At 45.7% G+C, this 21,916-nt stretch overlaps 1 protein-coding gene across 1 annotated transcript in view; it reads left to right on the top strand.

Annotated features, from left to right (window-relative positions):
• The first annotated feature begins 404 nt into the window (after positions 1–404).
• The window catches only part of CLIC6 (chloride intracellular channel 6), a 45,469-nt gene continuing 23,957 nt past the window's right edge, over positions 405–21,916 (top strand). The window contains exon 1 of the mRNA XM_053565717.1: positions 405–1,797. Coding sequence (XP_053421692.1) covers positions 784–1,797 — 1,014 coding nt within the window. The 5' untranslated portion in view covers positions 405–783. The remainder of the gene's footprint in view (positions 1,798–21,916) is intronic.

Below are 21,916 nucleotides of genomic sequence, written 5' to 3'. Positions count from 1 at the left end.
CCAACTGGCTCCTTGCATTTCTGTATTCGGGGACACTACAGAAATTGGGAGGCAGCCAGGGCGCCGCCTCTGCTTCTCCCACGACTGCACCCGATGCAGCCTTGCGCTCAGAGACTCGGCACGAGGTGAGCATCTTCAATTGGGTACCGGGGTGGCTGAACGCTCATTCCTGGAGTAAGGTGGGGACTGTGGGTGTCTGGGTGTGTGTTTGGGCGCTGATTTAAAGGATTGGAACTTGAAGCTGTTACAGAAAACACTCACGCGGCCATAGAACCAGGATCATTTCATCAAAATCCACAGGGGCCCCAAGAAGGGCTGTCATTGGCCAGGCTCCCAGGCCACCCAAAGTTGGGGGAGGAGGAGAAAAGAAACCCCGCCCAGATCTTAGGGGGGATGGAGTTGGCTCCAAGACTTATGGTCAACCCTAGGACAGGGGACAGCGGCCGGGCACTTCAAAGCGTGCAGGGCAAAGCCGCGGTTTCCGGCCGCACACTCCAGTCTCGCGGCCCGCGCCGAGGTCCGGGTAGGAAGCAGACGCTCAGTCGGGGAGAGGCTGGAGCGGTGGAGAAAGAGTCTAGAGACTTTACCCGGGGGAAAGGGGCGCAGAGTCTAAGAGTCGATTGGATTTGGCACCGCAGCTAAACCTTCGCTTCGGGAGCCCGGGCAGGGCGTCTTCTCCGAGGGGGCTCAGCGGCCACCGGCACCGCAGTCCTCGCCCAGCACCACCGGCCTCCTCGGCAGCGTCAAGGGAGGGCTCCGGGTCAAGGACAGCCGGCTGTGACCATGGCCGAGACCGCGGAGCCGGAGCGGGGCGCCCCGGGTCCTCAGGGACCGCCCAAGGGCCCAGCGCTTCAGGCCGAGACACCTGGCGAGCCCCGGGCCGTGGGCGCAGAAGTGCAGCTGCGGGAGGCGAGCGAGGGGGCGGGCGCAGCTGCGGCGGCCGCGGCGCAGGAGGAAGGGGACGGCAGGGAGCTGGCGCCTGGGGCGGGCAGTGGCCGGGAGGCCGAGCCGCAGGGTGCCTGGGGAGCGCAGGGCGAGGCGGAGGCCGGGAAGGGAGCCCCGGAGGGAGCCGGGGTCCCGCAGGGCGGAGAACAGGCTAGCGGCACGGAGCAGGTGGAGGAGGCCACTGTCGGGTGTTGTGCGCTGGGCGAGCCCCCGGGGGCGTCTCAGTGGGTGCCCGGGGACCCCGAGGTCCCCGGGGCGCAGGAGGAGGCGGAGTGCAGGCAAGACGCGCCGGAAGGCAGCGCGCCTGGTCCGTCGGGGGACAGCATGGACGCCGGGGGACCGACGGGAGGGGAGCCCCATGTCGGGGGTGAGCCCCAGCACGGAGGGGACCGCAGCCCTCCGCTCCAGGCCGAGGTCATCGAGACCGCAGCCTCCGAGAGAGGGGGGCCCAGCCCGGGGGAGCTTGCAGTGGGTACAGCGGCTGAGGCTGGGCTCTTGGGGACAGAGGGGTCCGAAGAAGCGGCCCCCGGGGACTCGAGGGCAGACGCTGGCGAGGGATGGGCCGGGGATGGACCTCGGGAAGAGACGGAGAAGGAAGAGGAGAGGCTAGAGCGGCGTCTGGAGGGGCTGAGCGAGGAAGCCACAGTCGCGGGCGAGGGGAACGCGCCACACCGCAGCCCCGAGGGGGAGGCGGCGGCCGGGCCGCAGGCGGAGCTCAGTAACCACCTGGCTGAGGAGCGCAGCGCGGTGCGAGGCGACGAGTCTGCGCGCGTCAACGGCGGACAGGAGGATGGAGAGGTGTCCGAGGAGGGGACCCCGGCGCAGGAGCACGACATCACTCTCTTTGTCAAGGTAAATCTCGCTTCCCTGACTCTCAGGACGTCTTTCGCAGTTTTGGTCTTGGTCTTAGGTCCGAGAGCGACAGGTAGAGAGGGCGCACTAATTGTCACGAGGTAAGCAGTCGCCGGGAGGAAGGCGGGACAGTCGGGATTTCCCGAAGAGTTTCAAGAGCGTTTGGGGGAAGACTTGAGAGTTTGGAAGCAAAGAGGTCTTGGTGGGGAGTGAGGACGTGGGTCCAGCAACCCACCGTCCTTTGTCCTGAAAATCCTAACTGGCCCTCCTAGTCTTAGAGGTTATTAAAGAATTAACCAAAAAGCCGGTGAGGGGTGTCCAGTTGTTACAGGACAAAGAGGGTCCGGCGCGGTCACTGTCAGCCAACATGCAGAGACGGGGATAGGTCCATTAAGCTTTGTCAGAAAGTCAGCGATTCTGAAAACACTGAGAGTAGCCTCTCCAAGACAGTTCTTTTTAGTTCCAAAACCACACTTTAATACATGAAGGTTCAAGGCAAAGACCACATTAACTCTTATTTTAAATAATAATCAGCACAACTCAGTGAACTATTGTGACATGTTCAATTAAAACGTTAATTTCCTAAACCAATCCTCCTAACTACTCAAGACAGGCATCTTCAGGGTGGGAGCTAAATTTAAAGAACAATAGGATGGGAGAGAGGGGGTGAAGTGAAGTAGGACCTAAAAGGAGGAGGCCAGCCAGGGTCAAGTCCAGTCTGCCCAGCCTGACTGACTCCATCTTACTTTTACCACATGTGCTTTCATTGTGGAAGAAAAAATGTAGTCCTATTTTCTGCAAAAGGAAGCTTTAATCCTTGAAAATGCAAACAGGGAGGTTCAACAGGGGAAATATCTTCCAGACTGGAATCTCAGAGACCCAGAGCTGGCCAATGGCTTTGACCTCCAGAAGAGTATTTCATTTTGATAGAATCCATATGGTGTGTTTGGGAGGAGAGTGGAATCTTTTGACATAATATTTATTGAACATTTTAGTATTTATATGGGAAGAATGCAGGGTGCTGGTCACTTGAACAGCATCTGCCCATGTGTCATATTTTTAACCTCACTTCAAATGGGGAGAGGGAGAGGATTCTGTGCAGGAATCTGTAGAGACACAACTGAGGAATTTTGAGTTGAAACAGGAATTTTTTATAAAGCATCAAAAATACAGGGACAAAGTCCAGCAGCAGTTCACACCAGGATCTTTGTTAAAAAAAAAAAAAAAAAGACCTTGTGGGAGACCTTTGGCCAGACCCAGGAAGGCTAGAGATGTAATAAGGTCAGGAATGTGTATCACACGTTGAGTCATAATCTTCAGAAATACTTACAGGCTCATAAGCCCATTTACCCATTTGCCCATTTACTGCCCAAACCTCTCTGGCTGAAATGTAACCAAATTCTAATAAGTAAAAGGAAATACTCCCAAAGTGATTAACAGCAGAATTTTAACAATTGTTTGGGCAGGGCGGGACTCAGGGAAAGTGGGCATGCATTTCTTCTCTAGTGAGAAGGTGGCGTTCTTAGCATTTTTTTAAGACCCTGGGACCTAACCTCTGGGCACCTCCCCCCCTCCCCCAGGGATACAGGTGGCCCCAAATCTGCTATGTGGCCCCAAATCTGTTCCTCTCCATCACCTTGTAAGTAATTCCCTGTCTTTCTGGTCACCTGGCTACCTGATTTCAGCAAATGGCCTCTTGTTACACTTTTGATACACAGTGAGAGCTCCTAAGTAGTCTCCGTGCTTCCATTCTTGGCCCTCTCCCATTTAGCCGGTGTAATAGCCAGTGAACTGAGGACAGGATCTGATCATTTTGTTTCTTAGTGTAAAATTCTTCAGTTTATTGCAAAATTTCAGGTAAATCCACATTCCTAGCCAGGCCAGGAGGCCCTTCCTGAAGTAATTTCTGTCTCCCCTGTCTCTGGCCTTCTTTGGGCATTGCTGGGCATTGCCGGGTGACCCTTTGTCACCCATGGTGCTGCTGTGTCAGCTGCGTTAAACTACTTACCTGCCAGGAGTGAGCACATTCTTTCCAGCCTTGAAATGCTGCGTGTCCTGCTGTAGAGACAGGATACCCTCTGCCTAAATGGAGTTTCTCCCCTTTCCCTGTCCCCCCACCGAGACACTGCCCTGGTGTGTTTTGTCTCTTGGCACAGAGCACAGGTGCTGAATGTGATGAAGGTCTGAGTGGGTGGCTGGCGGCCTGCAGGAGCTGGAAGAGGGCAGTGATCAAACCATAGAGACAGTGGGTCTGAGATCACATCCTGGCTCTGCTAATTTCTGGCTGTGTGACCTTGGGCAAGTGACTTAGCCTTTCTTTGTTTTGTTGATTATTGATTGTAATCAATCAATATTGATTATGGATTATTGATAAGTAAAAATAAGGTACTATTACTATTGACAGTAATAGTACCTACCCCTTTGGGTTAATGTGGGGATGCAAGAGTTAGATTACATAAAACACTCCGAAAAGTGCCTGGCTTGAAATAAGCATAGCATAAATCAGACTTCCTGTTGTTCCTTCCATCTGCTCTGCTCCCATAAACTTTCATTGTAGAAAAAGTCCCTTCCTCCTTCCATTCTGCTATTGTTTATTCATTTGGGTTTTTTTTTTTTTTTAGGGGGGGGAATCCCTCTAGGTACCTAATTACCTCCATTCTCTGCAGGTAAGAATGTTATGAAAAATAAAAAGCAGCTCGTTTTATCAAACACTGCTCAGAAGCGGTTAGTGTGGGCACAGGCAAGGGCCACGCCACATGCAGGTGCTTCCCTGTGATGTTCTACTGTGAGTGCCCGGGTGTTTAATTGTTGGCCTGTTTTTTCTCCTTTAAGGAAAGAAATAAATCTCCAAACAGTGAGATTGGTTTAATTTGAGGGTCATTTAACAGGTTCCTCAGAGCATTGATATGGCATCTCAGTTCTTTTTATTCCTACCCATCATTCTCTTTAAAAACAAAACAGAACAAAAAAGACTTAAAGAGGAAAACATCTTTAGAATTATTTTCCAAGTTTGTAATAGTTGATTTTAAATCTTTAAATTAATTCAGAATAGGATTTCTTAGCCAGATTTAGCCTTTTCTGGGTTCCTCCTGTGGGCTCTATTTGCTTTTCCAAGTGGACGTCTGACATGAGTTTTGTGGGCATGGCCAGGCAGGTGCTCACGGTGGGTTTTCTATGGCATAGTTGGAATGAAGACTTCCCAGAGCTGTTTTGTAAGGAGAGTCTTGCAATAGTCTTCCAAAGATTCCTCTGGTCTTCATAGGAGAGCCTGGCAAACACTTTAAAATTAATTAGCCCACATTCTACTGGTGAACTTTTCACTTTTATAATTCTTCCTATTTTTAAAAAGTAAATATATTGGTTACAAATATACCAGAATGTTTTAATTTACTACCAGTAACATAATAATTGCCTCAAATGTGCTTCTAATTTTAGCTGCCTGATGGTCTCCACTTTTATGAGACATGTCACGTTATTAATTGGTCATTTTGTTTTATTTTATAAGTATGCAGGGATGGATTCTTGTGAAAGAGCCAGGGGGATACAGAACAGGCCAAGCAAGACCTCCTTGAATTATTTGGTGGTAAATTATGGCTGATCGTGCTAATTGTTTGTTTTGTTTTCTTAAAGAAACATCAATTATTTGTCGTCAAGTTATAGGGTAACCCTGAGATATATTTTGCACGAATGATTTCTTCTTTATTTATAACAACAAAGGGTAATAGTGTAATACCAATAAACAAAATATTAACAGCAAAGGATAAAGTAAGGTCTTCAGCAGCAGTGGAGAGTTTGTCTTTTTTTAGAGTTTATGAGTTTTCTCTAATCCAACGTGTGGAATTAGAGTCAGGGTCCTTCAGTGGGATGGTCTGAGATATGGATTTCCTGGAAAATTTTACATGACTGGAAAAAACCTCAATGTAACCTATGAATAATCCTGGACAAGAGTTTCTTATACAGTGTTTAGAGCACCATATATTTAACTTTTAACATGTAGTTACTGCTGAGCTCAAAGACATGTATTTGCAATGATAATTGGGTTCTTTAAGGAGGTCAGACTGAGACCTGATGGAACAAAGTAAAACTCAAGAAGAATATGGCCTTGGAATAAGCATCATCACTCAAAAATGACAAGAGAAAAAAAAAAAAGGCTCCCAAGCATCCTCAGCCACATGGCAGGGCAGGAACTTGGCAGCACCAGCATCTGAGTGACCCCGGTAGACAGTAGGCTCTGCGTGCACGTGACCAGGGAGAAAGCATGTTGAGACCTGTAGTTTGGTCTCTGAGGAGCTGAAAGGAGACATTGTTTTCATAGCTATGTGCGCCATGTGTTCTGAAGGGAAATGGGCGAAGATGCACTTCTGAGACTTTAATTCTGCCCTAAAACAATCTTCTTTTGTAATTTGTTTTCTGATTGTTTTATAAAACCTCCTTACAGATTACAAACATGAAATCAGTAGAGGGTTACTTGGGGTGGAAATAGGGAGATCATGATGTTTTGCTAACCTTTTGCACACAGACAGGTGTGTGTGCGTATGCACAGGAGAGTGGCCACACCTCACCGCCCTGAGAGAGATACCACGGTAAGCACCTCTCTACCCCACTGCCAGGCACCGTGGTGGCTCGTGGAGGGCCCCAACTGGTGCTTTTTGGTGGTGCTAGGTAGGAGGCTGATTGGCTCACGGTGACTCAATTAGTGAGAGGCAAAACCTGGACACAGCCTAGTTCCCCACTGTCCCTGGTCCAGTCCAGTGTTCCTTGTGAGGGGAACAGGGCCACCTTCCTCCCTGAATCCCTCTTAGCACCAGAGCTATAACATGACAGAGCTTTAGAATGTGCAGCTCTTTCCTGTCACGCGCACATATCACGGCTGCCATCTGTGTTTGGGCTGATGGGCCATGTGCTTCCTGGGAGCAATCGTGTTGCCTGGGCTTCCCAGGGCCAGCCTTGGAGACACGGGACCCACTCAGAGAACCTGTCTCTTTGGGTATCTAAATACCTACAAGACACCTTCAGAAATACCACATGGGGTCCCTTAACCACGTAAATTCCTCCTTTAATTTCAGATATGGATAAAACCTAGAATTGAAGGACTGTGTAGAAGCCAAAGCTCTGATCTGGGCTTTGGGTTCAAATGTGTCCTTGTGCTATAAGGTCAACCTGCTAATTCAGTACATATGGATTTATCACCTCCTGTGTTTTGGATGCCACTTGACAGTCTGGTGACACATGGTAAGCAGGAGTGACAAGGTCCTTGCCCTCCCTGAGGCTACCATCCAGTGCAGAAGACAGACATTGAGCAGTGTGGGACACCATGTGTCTGCAACATTGTCTCTGAGCAGGAAGCCTGCACTGCCCTGCAGTTTTGCACACCATTGCTCTCTGAGCCCTTTGCATGGTGTTTGCTACATAATAGATGCCCAGTTCTTGCCAGTATGAAGGGAAGGGGGTGGGGGATGGAGGATGAGGAAGCAGCAGGTGCATCTGCAGACATGGTGACTGCCACTATATAGTTACTGATTTAATTGTATTTGTGGAGACAACTACCATTTTCCTTTCTGGTCTACAGAGAGGGGGACCCTCTGATAAATCCTGGTACAAATTCTTCAAGCTTTTGTAAAATAGGCTGTCTTTTATCATTCTATGATCTCCTATCACATTCAACAAAGACAAGGTTTTTTAAGTGTTGGGGAGATGGATACTCCTTTCCTGGCACTAAGTTTCTTGCTTTTTTCTGCTTGCATATCAATTCATAAACTGGGCCCTGTATCTGAGCAAGGCTGGGTGAGATATTCTCTCCATGATGTAGACGGCTTCTGGAAGACCCCTGTGCTTTTTGGTAACTCATTCACCTCCTCGAGGGGAGACAGTATCCAAGTACATTTTCGGCTGGAGTCCATGCTTGCATTGAGAGCCCCATTTCCTCATTCTCAAAGGAGCATTTTAATTTGGAGGCGTTGGTGCTTAGTTACAAAATCTATTTCACTTACTGTTGTTATAAAACTCCCCCAGTCTTGAATATAAGACAATTTATCGTATTTTTCCCCTTGCTCTTGCATGAGTGGGCATCAGCTCTGTTAAGCTTTCAAAATTTAGCCATCAAATTGGGCTAATAATTGGGAACGTGCAGCTCTATTTCAAGGTCTTGCTATAAATAATACCTTTGCCCTAGCTGGTGCTACAGTATGGTATTTAATATTGGGGAGAATGTCATTAGGAGTGTGTTCAACTGCAACCTGGAGGTTATCCAGTAATAGATGGCTTTAAGTAGAAATTTATGTTTCTCGTACAATAAGATGTTCAGAGATAAGTGGATGCAGCTACTTACCCATGTCATCAAGGGTAGAGACCAGATCAGATCTTCATGTTCTGTTTCCCTTTGTCATTAAAAGAAGGATGCCTTAGCCACGAACACCAAATCCTTCCCAGCAATGTCTCAAGCAGGGAGGTGGGGAAGGGCCAGGGCTTTCTTCTTATCCCCATTTCTCCTTAATCAGGGAGCAGAAGTCCTCTCCCAAACTCTTGCAGCAGACTTTTCTCTTATGTTTGGTTGGCTAGCCCTGGGTTCTGGGCCCCACCCACCTCCAGACCTTTCACAAGTACAAGATATGTTTTCTGAAAAATGACTTTTTTATTTTCAAATGATTAAAAAATATCAAAAAAAGAATATTTCATGGCACATGAAAAAACTATGAAATGCAAATTTTTATGCCTATGAACAAAAGTGTTTTGGAACCAAATATGTTTATTCCTTTACGTATTATCCATGACTGCTTTCACTTTACAACAGCAGAGTTGAATAGTTGCAACGAGACTCTATGGGCCACAGGGCTAAAACACTTACTAGTAGTCCCTTTGAGAAAAAGTTTGCTGATTCCTAGTGTAGACCTCTGTAGATTTATCACCTGGCGATAAATATGTTGTCATTCATAAAACACTGAAGTTTTATTTTGAAAGAAGAAGGGAGAATGGCTGTGGAGTAATGAATTAGCAGGTTCTATCACAGCGAGTAAGAAATGTTGAAGACACTAAACATTTTATAGATAGTTAGAAATTGTTTTTTAGAAATTGTTTTTTGCTTGTGAAATCCACAATCTTGATGTATATAAAGTCAAAATAAAATATAAATTAAATATCTTTATGCACAGTTTAGTATAATGCATTTATGTAGCCCGTGGGATTTTATAAAATGTACTTACTGTTTTTTAAAAAGATAATAAATTAGAGTAATAAAAATATAAAACGATTGATTATAAATTATATAAATGATAAATGTTAAATGATATAATATAATGAAAATACATCTTTTTCCGCCATGAGGCCCAGCCTCCCAATTTTTCTCCCTACAGACAACCACCAAATATCTTTCAAAAGATATTCTGTGTATATTCAAACATGTCTTCACTGATTAGTTATCTATTGCTGTGTAACAAATTGTCCACAAACATAGAACCTTAAAATAATTATTTATTATTCATAGTTTCTCTGGGCCAAGAATTTGTGAGCTAAATGGAGACTTTACAACCTTTGTATTAACCTGGATGGAAGTGGAAGACATTATTCTTAGTAAAGCATCACAAGAATGGAGAAGCATGAATCCTATGTACTCAATTTTGATATGAGGACAATTAATGACAATTAAGGTTATGGGGGGGAGGAAAAGCAGAAAGAGGAACAGAGGGAGGAGGGTGGGGCCTTGGTGTGTGTCACACTTTATGGGGGCAAGACATGATTGCAAGAGGGACTTTGCCTAACAATTGCAATCAGTGTAACCTGGCTTATTGTACCCTCACTGAATCCCCAACAATAAAAAAAAAAATAAAAGAATTTGTGAGCTGCTTAGTTAGGAAATTCTTGCTTATGAGCTTGCAGTGAAGATGCTGGCTAGGACTGTGGTCTCATCTGAAGGAGTGATGGGGGCTGGAGCACTTCCAAGGTGGCCAGTTTGTAAGTCTTTTGCCTGGAGGTTCAACTCCTCATCTCTTGGGAGTCCCAGGAAGGTTCTTTAATGTCCTTACAACATGGCATCTAGCTTTTCCCAGTGCAGGGATCTGAGAGACACCAAGGAAGAACCCATCATTACTTTTATGACTTAGTCTCAGAAGTTATACTTTGTCACTTCTGCCTTATTTTACTTATTAGAAATGAGTCTTTCAGCCCATCCCCCAGGGAGATTGCAGTTAGGCTCCAGCATTTAAAAGGAAAGCTAAGGAATTTGTGGACCTATTTTGAAAACACCATACCTATCCTTTTTTCTCCCTTACAACAAATAGTACATTCTAAATACACTGGTTTATGGCCTGCTTTATTCCTATAACAGTGTATCTTAGAAAGCATTCTCTATGATTGCCTTGTAGTGTTCTCAATCATTGTTAAAAATTCTTTAGTATTGGGCGGCGCCTGTGGCTCAGTTGATAAGGCTCCGGCCCCATATGCCGAGGTTGGCGGGTTCAAGCCCGGCCCCGGCTGAACTGCAACCAAAAAATAGCTGGGCGTTGTGGCGGGCGCCTGTAGCCCCAGCTACTCGGGAGGCTGAGGCAAGAGACTCGCCTAAGCCCAGGAGTTGGAGGTTGCTGTGAGCTGTGTGAGGCCACGGTACTCTACCGAGGGCCATAAAGTGAGACTCTGTCTCTACAAAAAAAAAAAAAATTCCTTAGTATTATAGAGATGAGTGTACTCTATCATCAGTCCCCCATGAACAGATGTTTAAATAGCTTTTTCTTTTTGATATGTTAAACAGTAGTGTGGTGAGTATCCCTGCACAGATGTATAATACATAGGTCACTACGAAAGTTTTGAGACAGACTGTGTATGATCCATTACTTCACTTCCAAGAAACATGGTCAACAGTGTCCTTTCTGATTGAGTTGTGCAAGTTTCAACTTGCTTGGCTTATCGATGCTGCTGGGAGGGCTTCATCTGTTTCTACCCCATGGATTTTACCTTCCATTTTTTTGTGTGTATCTCAAAACTTTTGTAATGACCCACATCATTATGTGGGAGCTAAATTCTTAGAAATGACATTGCTAGGGGAAGGATGTGCATATCCTAGATTTTGATAACTGCTACCAAATTTCCTCTTCAAAGAGGTAGTGCTCGGAGAGGCTCTCTGATGCTGTATCAATGCCAGGCTTATTTCCCCAAACTTCTTCACTCAGGTATTATCAGACTTTCTGAATCTGGGAGGTGAAATGATATCCATTGTCACTTAATTTGCATTCTTTTATTATCTGCGAGGTTGGATATAGCTTTTATGTATTTAAAAATTATTGGTATATGTTTTTCTGTGAGCTGGCTGTTTATGTCCTTTGCATTTTTCAAACGGGCTTTTCCAATAATAATTTGAAAGCTTTGGAAGGGTTTTATCTATTGAAAAATACAGGCTTTGTTGATATGTACAGTAGATTTTTATATTAAAAAAATTAGACCTTTCTCTTATGTGTTGTATATGTTTTTATAGGAATGTGTTGACTATTTGCCTTGAACTACTCCATCCTGTTAGTCTTAGTAATTTCTTAGTAATTAATGTGTGGGAAAACAAAGTATGGGCTGTAAAGACATACTTAGAATCCTCTGACTTCATTTACTGGAATCTTTAAATGCTGTTTATTTATATCCTATAACGTCTTAAATCTTGAAGCATCAGGTGTTTCCAGCCTTGCCCTTCTCCCTTTATTTTTAACTAGCCAGGTAAATTGTATCAAGCAAGAATTAACTCCATGCTACAAAGTAAGAATTCCTGTTCACACAAAGTTTAAACTGTAGAGATAGCAGGATTTCTTTATGGCCACATTACCTCATCTGAAAATGTAAGATGTATGACTTTGATCTTGGTATGCCATCTACTCAAATTTGAGTTAGATTCCCCCAAGTCGAAACCACATGAAAATATTACCTGCAATGCAGTGATATGAAAATATCGTCTCCAAAGTTGTGTCATCTAGCCAGATGTTCCCTATGTGTTGATAGACTTGATGAAAATTCATAGAAAATGGTGACAAATCCTGTTTGCAGAGATCCAGTGAATTATAGAGGATAATACCCTTAGCTTATGTTTACTGAGTCAGAACTGAAATACTCATATATCAAAAAATTGTTTGGAAAAATACTTTGTAAGCTTTTGAAGGTTTTCTCTATTTAAAAATACAGACTCTGTTGAGTCAGTAGAATCTCTGTGAGCTGACCACCCAAGGGACTGTAACAAACTGGTCAACATAAGGAACTAGGCCTGCTGTACTGATAACGTACATGTGGTATATGTCTGGTCCGTGAAAATTAGGTCCACTTAAGGAGGTAGTCTATGTAGGGAGGTGTCAACTATTGAAATTCTACTGTACTTATTCCGTCTGCAAGGGTTAAGTCTAATCTTATATGCGCATGTAAGAAATCACTGGATTGAAAGATACTCTACAAGTCCAGATTTGTGTTAGGTTTAGGGACTCCACCCCCAGCTCTCTAATTCTCCTCCCTTCTGTGCTAGGTCGTTCACATGAAAGTCGAGTGTATTGATGTGGGGAGAATTAAAAGCTGCTTCTTAGTTTTCCAAACTACCAGGTGGTGTTTTGGGCCAAGTGTATATTTGAAACAAATATTTATTTCTTTTATTTTTCTGAGACAATCTCACTCTGTTCCCTGGGTAGAGTGCCATGGCGTCCTAGCTCACAGTGACCTCAAACTCTTGGGCTCAAGTGATTCTCTTGCCTTAGCCTCCTGAGTAGGTGGGACTACAGGTGCCTGCCACAATGCCCAGCTGTTTTTAGAGATGGGGTCTCGCTATTGCACTGGCTGGTCTTGAACTCCTGAGTGCAAGCAAGCCACCTGCCTTGGCCTCCCAGAGTGCTAGGAGTACAGGTGTGAGCCACCATGCCCAGCCACCAATATTTATTGATTACTTGCCAAGTATCAGACATGATGCTTGGGGCTGGGTGCCTCACAGTGATTAGGACAAATATAGTCCTTCCTTTTCTGGAACCCTCAGCCTGGGGAGTGGTCTAGAAAGAAACAATGACCGTGCAGTGTGAGGAGGAGAACCATGGGGAGTCCTTAGAACCAGGGGGAAGCTCAGGCTGATGGGAGGGGTGGGCAGCCACCCCAGACTCCAGCTCTCTGACTGTGAGGCCAGCTGTCTGCTGAATCCCCCTCTATTTGGCCACTCATGTGCACAGTGGATGGGAACATAATGGACAGCCAGGTTAAATGGCTGCCCTCTCAGGTGGGAAGATCCGGGTGGTCAGTGTTTAATTATGTATTTTGTAGGACGCAGTTTACATCTCATAACTCCTTTTCACTTAATCCAGCGATGTCTCACGGGGCAGCTTGTGTTTTCAGACACTGGCTTTATCTGAGCACAGTACTTGAACGACTATTAGAGTAGGCGGCGTGTGAAAATCGCTCTCCCCCTTCTGTTTCTATGGCAGGAGATGGTAGTAAGATGTAAAGTTGAAGACCAGATTGAGGGAGGAAGATGAAGGCGTGTCCTCACAGTGCACAGGCAAGGAGGGGCCTGTGCCCGGCCACTGCACACACTGTGTCTGCAGCTGCGTCTCTGTCATCTGTAGGAAGCAGCCCAGGGCTGGTTAAGTAGCTGCCAGGCTCAGGGAGCTCTTTTTGTTTCTGAGGGTGCGTGTTTGAGGTGTCCCAGAGAGATGGGCCAGTCTGGGCCGCATTCATTAACCTGTGGGATCATGCCTTCTAGCCAAGAGGACTTTTTACTGGAGAGGGTGGCCAGCTGCCAAGAGTGAAGAAACCTGGAATCATTCTGCCCAGGGCTCTCTGTGCCTGTGTTCTCCTCACCTTTTTGGGGGTGGGTGGGGTATGATGCTGCAGACCAGTAGAAAGAGTCTCATTATGCTCCCCATGGCACCCCAGCAGTGCCCCGGCCTTCCGCTAGCCCCAGGAAGGTGCAGAGCTGGGAAGATGACAGTAGGGAGGTTACTGTTCTCTTCCCTGGGAGGGGGCACACAGAGGTGTCCTGAGGGCCCCTCAGAACGGTGGCCACACTGTGTGTCCGTGAAGCTGCGCACACCACAGCTGTCACGTGCTTTGAGGGCTGCACAGAATAAAGGTGCTGTTGGTCTGGAGATCTAGGGCCACCCTTCCTCCTCAAGTGGAAACCAAGTTCACATTTGTTTGGTCGGTGCCTTTGGTGTCAGGGCGTTGGAGTTGAGTTCAAAGCAACTGGAAAGACTTAATCTCTCCCTCGGCTTCGTTTCCTTTGTTTTAAGTCCAGGTTGGGTGCCTTCGACGCTGCTCCCGGAGACGGTCTGGGTTGTACTCAATGGCTTCTTTGTGTCATTTCACATTCCAAATAAAGAATCCAATGTTTCAGAAAACTCAGAGGCATCAACGCATCTGATATGGAGGAGACCTTTTCTGGTTAGCTGCCATTTGAACTAACGCATTAGGATCCTTTGAATCATAGGTAGCAGCAGTTAAGCAAGACTGCTCTGCCCTGGCTAGAGACTGAGGTGTGCTGCAGGCGTGGAGCTCTGCTCATGGCTAAATAGGAGAAAGAAAACTCCTTTGTTTTTAGACACTACTAAAGTTTTCTTAAACTGGTTCAAGTGAGTAAAGTATTAGTCGTATTAATAAAGGATTTGAACATGTCAGCACACCTTGAGTATAACGTGTGAGGGACTAAAGAATTACATGGCTGCCAATTTATTGACATTCCTATTGAGAAGTGGGGTCTCATGCTGCTCAGTCTGAATGTGGCCTGACTTCCCAGACAATTTGATGACCAGTAGAATATAGTGGATCGATGCTGGGTGATTTTTATCACAAAAGGCCGAGCAGATTCTGACTTGTTCGCTGGCCATCCTGGGTCATCCTTGTGGGACGGGCTCCCCTGGACAATCTTAACTGAGCCCCGTCTTCCGGCCGTCTCTGCAAGACACCACATATGCATGATGCTGCCCCAGACCTCTCAGAATAGCCCGTCTACCAGCCGAATGTCACTAACTGAACTTTGTCAATGCCACATGGAACAGAAGGATCACCCAGACAAAACTTGCTCGAATTCCTGACTCACAAAATCATGCAATATAATAAAACAGATCCTGCAGGCTGATAAATTTGGGCTGATACGTTACGCAGCAGTTGGTGACTGGGACCTGTCGTGGCTTCTATCTCCTCTAAGCTGGTGAAATCTGGGTGAATAAAAAGACATGGTAAGGTGGGTGGCGTGGAGTGGTTGAAAGCAGTTCCAAGTGCAGAGGAAAGGAAGGGGGCTCTCTGGAGCCAGTTCTTCAACTGGGTGTCTGCACTTTTTCCTTTTTGAGTCACTGGAGGGATTAGAATATTCTGTCATTCAAGAATGTAAACCACCAGGGTATATGAAAGCAGGCTGCATTATTAAGCAGGCTTTCTAGAACAAGATGTTCCTTTGTTGTAATAATTCCTCGTGAGAATTTTACCAGGAAATAAGCTTTTCATCTCCATGTAAAAGCTTCAGTTGGTATCAGGCCATGTTATTAAATAAGGATTAAAAATAGCCCTGGAGTTTTTAAAGCATAATTCATGTATGAGAATAAATGGAAAGTGTCATTTTGTTTGTTCCTGGACCTCTTATGACTCGATTCCACCTGCTGGGACAATCAATGCACACCAGCATAACTAAGCCTTTTGCTACAGTTTAAAGCTAAGAGTAATGTGGATCAGTAATTAAGCAGTGTGGGTCAAGGGGACCCAACCACTTAATCCATCAAATAATAAATTAATTGTTACAACAGTTGAAAAGAATAAATACTATACATAGTTGGGTAAGTTTAAGATTAGCGGATTTTTCGAAAAGTTCAGATCTATATTTAAACATTTTAAGAGCTAAAGTATATTTCTTAGGGTCTAACTGTAATGATGGATGACATTATTTCTAAGTTCAGAAGATGGGAAGGGCCAAACACCTGTGTCCAGGTGGATCCTGACCCCCTTTCTGGCCTGGAGTGAGGCGCTAAGAAGACGTTTTACAATGAGGACTGGGGAGAGGGATGCCCACTCCGCGGGAGGTAGAGCACCCAGACCAGTGCCCTTCAATCTTTTATATCTCATGATACACTCGAACCTATAGTTAAAACTTCCACAGCTCACTTAAATTATGTTGATCAAAATAAAATAAGTGTAAAAAAGAAAAGGTACTTATTGTGTTTTGAGTGTCTTTTGAAAAGAAGTTAATGAATGATCTTTAAACATTTGACCTAAACTAAAGCGTTGCTTGGGCGTGCAAACAAAGTTGATCTAGAAGATGTTGTCTACTGTGTAGACTCCTGTGTATTTAAGGAAACATTAATCTTTCTTTTCTCAAGTAGGTCTTTCTGCACCTATGATACATTTTCCTTTATAGACTTACAAGAAGTACGGGGCATACTATTGGTGTCACAAAGAAGGGTTCCTACAAAGGCACGAAAGGGGGAGCACGGCGGCCCTTGCCTTCATTCCTCCTCGGTGTGGCAGAGAGAGGACGCCTCCAGTGGTGCGACTGTATTCCACAGGGAGCCTTATCTCTGCCACCAGGCTCTGTTGGTCATTGCTGTTCTCCCTGGGTATTTTGTCACCCCCCTGGAGGGCAGGTGAGGGAAGACAAGAGAGTATGAGGGGCCAGCTGGATGGTGTCCGTCCAGCTAGTCTTGCCCTCGCCCTGCACAAAGCGAAGAGATGAGACGCTTACGGATGGTCTGCACAGACATGCCAAGTGCCCTGCCAGCTCTGCCCTGGCCCTGCTCAATGGTGCCACCCACCCCAGATGGCTCCATCCTACACCTAACCCAGAGAGGGGAGGGAAGGCCAGAGAGGATTGTGAGTTTGCTGGCCCAAACTGGAGAGAGAAGGGAGAAGGTGATGCTGAGCCCAGAAAAGCTTGGCCAGAGGGTGCAGGGACACGGCTGAGTCGACCTTGCTGGCAGGCTCAGGACTGGAATGCAATGAGACTGATCTCCCACTAGCTCTAACAGAGACTCACCAGGAGGAATGGCAGAATTCCAGCAGGGGGACCGAATTCTGATGGCTAAAATGTCAAAATTTCATCTGAGGAAGAAGCCTTCCTCTACTCCACGAGCCCCGTGAAAGTGTCCTTGCCCCTTTCTAGAAATTGTGCGGTCAGTTCTGAACTTGGCACAGACTGGGGCTCTCTGCCGTGTTTCTACTGGTTTTATGTCACGTAACTCTGTCTGCATATCCTTCAGAACAGTTTCTATAAAAGTTATTTCTATGGCCCTTGGCAAAGAAAATAAACCTCTGTTTATTGTTATTTCCACAGGAAAATGAGGCAGTATACAAACCCAACTAACATACCATCTTTCCTGGGAATGTGGGCCACTTACCAAGAATTCCTCTCCCTCAGGTGATATTTTAGTACCAGACTTTTTTTTTTTTTTTTTTACATGCAGTCCAGATTTTCAGAAGCCTATGGCATACCTTATTCTGGTGAATTTGGTGAATTAGCTTTTCAAGGTTTGTTGAGCATTATTTATTAAATTCTTGTTACCTGCCCAGTGGCATATGAATAAAAATGGAAACAGTTAAAAATCCCAAGTTATTCAGTGTATTTACGCTGTGAAATGAGCTTGTGGGTGTGTATTTCCCCAACAGTTTCCATGTTAGTTTGGACTGTGGAATCTTCTCTACTCAGTGGGTGCCCGGAGCCAGGGCAGGAGTAGAGCAAAGCCAGTGAAGCCACAGAAGCTGCCTGCTGCCTGGGCGGCCCCCTCCGCCTGCCCTGTTATCACAGTGCCCTCGACCTTGAAGCCATGTTGCCGCATCCCAGACACGTCCACAGCGGGGGGATCGTGGACCAGCTGTTGACTCACATCTTTATCTATTGATTCAGTGAGCAGGAAGCCTTCCAAAGTCTGTGGAAGAAGATCTTTTATTATTTTTATACAACTTTATGTTTCAAAATGAGCTTTTGTGCTGTTTAGTTTGGGGCATCCAATGTTTTGTGCTGTTTTTACTGGTGGGTGTGTTTTCTTCAGTTTGAACTTTCCTTTATTGAACGCACTCACAGACAAGATGGTGTAAAACCCCACCCACTGTAGCTCTGTCTTCTCCTGGGGTTTATTGGACAGTCTGTGCGGCCAGCACCCTGCAGTTAAATGCATGTTTGGATGGAGACAGGGTCCAGGCAACCAGATGGTGACCAGTTTAGATGATGCCCAAGGCTGGTCTGGACAGGCTCAGGGATGTGGCCCGCTGTGGAGTCGGAAGTACCCAAGACCCAGCAAGCCTTGGCCCTGCCTTCTAAATCCCCTGAACTCTCTTATTCTCTTATCTGTGTGGATGCTTCTATTTCAAGGAAAAGCGAATGAGAATTCTCACAGAGCCAGGAAAAGAAGTCATTTGCTTTCGTTCCAATAGGACCGTTCTTATGAATAGGTCGGGCACTTTTATAAGGTCACCTTCAGTGTGGGGCAGAAGGGGGGAGGCCAGGCTCTGTTGTGGCTTAGAGGGAGAGCGCAGGTCTCCTGCTGTCCTTGCGTAAGGAAGAGGCTACCTGCACACGTCTCTGCACTCTCCATCCCCTTGTTACTTCCACACGGGCTGCTGCGGTTCCCAGAGCAGGGAGGGTGGAGGCGAGGGAGCGAAGGGTGTGTGCTTCTGGGCTCCCGGCTCCCTTTGGTTTCCCACACCTCCAGGGGTCAGGGTGAGACCCTCTTTCAGGAAGAGGTTGTCAGTGCTGAGCTCAACCTGCTACGCCCCAAGAAGCCCAGATTAAGTGGTGTTAGAAGGGACTTTGGCAAAAAAATGAAGTGGGTGAAAATCAAAGCAGAGACGGCTTCCGGGCTCCTGTTTCAGAGCACCACACCATCCAGTGTATGATCGTTTTTATTATCATTTACTGCTAACTCTTATTTCTAGTCCACTGTCTTATATGGAAAGTCCCCTAATAAGTGTCTCGTTTGGTGCGTGAAAGGATTCGAAGGTCTTATTTCTGAGAACCATCCGGGGCTGGGCTGACCTTGACGTCCACCGTATTTCCTGGCAGCACTCTGGGGCACTGAACCTTCCAGCTGAGACAGAGTGTGGACATTCCCCTGGCACTGGGCAACATGGCCCTCTGGGGGCTTCTCTGGAACTGCAGCTACTGGTGATTTTACTTCTGACTTCACTTTGTTTTTGCAGGTTTTGGCTGGGGCTGGGTTTGAACCTGCCACCTCCAGTATATGGTGCCCTACTCCATTGAGCCACAGGCGCCACCCTCTGACTTCACTTTTTTAGGTTTGACAAAAGCTTTCAGACAACTCCATGTCTTTGTTGGCTCTGTCATTTCCTTGAACACTTTATCATTTTGAGTCGTCTCAACACAGCATGAAATTACACTCTTTGCTCGGTATCACACCAACCAAACAGATTCTTTTCTTTCCTTTTATGAGTCATCCCAGTTCTAGCTCTCCAGTCTTGAGGTGAAAGAAGTTTCCACTTTTCTATTCTTGGAAAAGATTCCATTGTTTTCTGAGTCTCCTTCCTATGGATGGATCATAAGAGCTGGTTTGGAGCTTCCAGACCCTTGTGTATTCTCAAAGGGCAGAGCTCCTTGGAGGGTGAGGGGAGGAACAACGAGGCATGGGGTGGGGGGTGGGCACCGCACTGCCTGGACTCCAGCTGTTCAGGGTCAGCCTCTGCCAGGCCAGTGGTGTCACCTGAAATCACAGACAGGTTATCACCACTTCTCGTTTTCTTCCTAAAGTAGAGAGTGCTTGTCTTTTTCTATTTAATTACCCTAGGGCGAAATATTTGCAAATTATTCTACATAGAAGGTAATGTTTTGTTGCCTCTTCTTTGAATTCTCGTTTTATATACTTCACTTTGCTTTCCCCCTTAACACAAAACTGAAATATGGCAATTCCTAAATCACAGGACTTGCCTAGATTAGATTTAGGATAATAGATGGACATGCGTGGATGATCCCAGCCTCTGCTTGTGTGTGGTTGACGGGTCCATCTACACATGGCTGATGAAGTGGCTCATCGCCCTGACACTGACTGCTGGATCCCCTGTAGGATTTGCAGCAAAGTAGGGACACTGGTTTCCTAGGCACAGAGCCTAACTGCCCACTTTGAAAATAGGAGGTTTTGCTCCTTGTCTTGTTTGGACAGTTACTCGAGGCTGATCTCAGCTAGGTCGGGGTTAGGGAATCCTGAAACAGTGTAAGTCCCTTCCTTTTCTTTTCCCAGGGGTAAGGGTGGGGAGGGAGTTATGTATTTGCCAAAAAAAACAAAAAAGCATGTGGCTCAGAACAGACTTCCTTATAATAAAGCCAGAGTGTTAGCTAGTGTGGGGTTTCTCCTTGTTTGAGAGTGGCTGATCTTTGGCCCTGGGCTGTGGGCCTTCGCTTTGCATGGGTCAGGCTGGGCCATGGAGTATAGTTACAGATATTGACGGTGCGAAATGAGGGGAGGCAAAGCTTCTGGATAATTCTGCAATACGTGAAGTATCCTAAAAGCTGTCCCTTTAAATTGCTGTCATCTATAGGGTGGTATTACATGTCTCTGCTCATCGAGAAAGCACTTTCAAGTTTAGCAAATTGATTTTCCATGATCTAAGAATCCTCAAACTTGTAAGAATTCAGAGCTGACAAGGAGATGCAAAAGTGAAATCTAATTGTTAAAGTTGGCCCTCTGAACATAGTTCTAATAAATAAAATTTTGTTATTTTCCTAATTCTGCACTTTTTCTTTGGGATTCTGACTGAGATTTTCCTACTTTTGAAGCCTCAAGCCAGCTTTTCCGATTTTATGCACTCCTCACGGATTCTTTCCTGTCCTTTCACAAATGCAAAAATGTCAGGCTGGTTTATGTCTGAAGCTTGTGAAACCCAAGGCTGTGGTTAGTAATGCAGGCTCACCTTGAAATCTCCCGTGGCCAGGAGGAAACGGAGGGCTAGAGAAAATTAGCAGGTGGACAAGGTGTAGCTTTCTTAAATATGAAGATACAGGGTGAAGTTTACTAATTGTGTATTTAAATAAAATCCTGCTACACCACTGATCTGGCATGTGGTCTCATAGTGCGTTATGCAGTTGCGTCTCTCCTTTACAAGCCATTTTGTTGGTGCCAAGAACTGTTCATTTGTTTGCTATTCTGTTGAGATTATCCCATTAAGCAAGACAACTGCAGGAGAAACTGATGCCCTAACCAGTTACAGGTGGCTTTTGTTCTATTTGCCCGTTAAAATGAAGCAAAAATTTCCAGTGAATATGTCATCCACGAGATCTCTCAAGAACTTCAACTTAGCCATCTAGATCTTCCTAACTGTCCAAGGTTGCTACTTTTCAGCATTCCAGGTGATTTAATTTTAGCTCTGGGATATCCTTCCTAGCTATAGTAATTAAGACAGTTTCTCAAAACTGCCTCAAGCCTTTTGGTAAGAGATCTGACAAGTGTATCTTTACAAAAGATACCCTGAAATTGATTAAGCTAGGACAAGAGTGTTCAGCTAGCTTTGCAACTTCTTTGGACACCTGTGGGAAGGTGTCACCTATAGGAAAGTATAGAAAAGTTATTAAAATGAACATTGTCATTTTGTGAGGAAATGAACAGGTAGTGTCAACTTGTGGGGAGGGTAGGGGTCACTGGAGCTGGTGGCTTCTTCTAGGTCAGCCCTGGGGAAGACCACCTAAGAGAAACTGTGGCTTTTTTTGTGGATAGTTCTTCAAGATTTAGGCTTTCGTGGAAGGCTGGTGGGGAGCAGCCTTCCCCCCTTAGGCAGGTAGATTCTTCTTGGTCTTGCAAATCATACCACGTAGTTGATTGCCTGTCTCCTACTGGAAAAATTAACTAAAAAGCCTCTGATTTCTGCCATCTTTTATTATTAAAAGGAAGCATTCTAAAATCTGCCTTGGTCCTAAACCCTATTTCATAATAATTCCTGTAAGAATCCTGAAGATATTTCTGTTTACTGACTAGTTTCAGTGTAAACAAAAAGTGTTATACAATTAGCTCCCCATTGCAGAGAACTTTTATATATTGGTCACTAAAACTAATCTGAGTGTGTTTGAGGCACTGGGCTTCACCCCTTGTTAATCAATAGCTCCAGACCTTTGGCTGTCTTAAAATTTGTCAGAATTACAAGAAAAATAAAGAGAAAGTAGGCACCTACCACACCCCACCCCAGGGAGCTACGTGTTTCTAAA

The sequence above is a fragment of the Nycticebus coucang genome, chromosome 16, assembly GCF_027406575.1.
Source record: "Nycticebus coucang isolate mNycCou1 chromosome 16, mNycCou1.pri, whole genome shotgun sequence".
NCBI classification, from domain to species: Eukaryota; Metazoa; Chordata; class Mammalia; order Primates; family Lorisidae; genus Nycticebus; species Nycticebus coucang.
The sequence above is the reverse complement of the archived record's forward strand: the minus strand, read 5'-3'. Positions and strand labels throughout refer to the sequence as shown.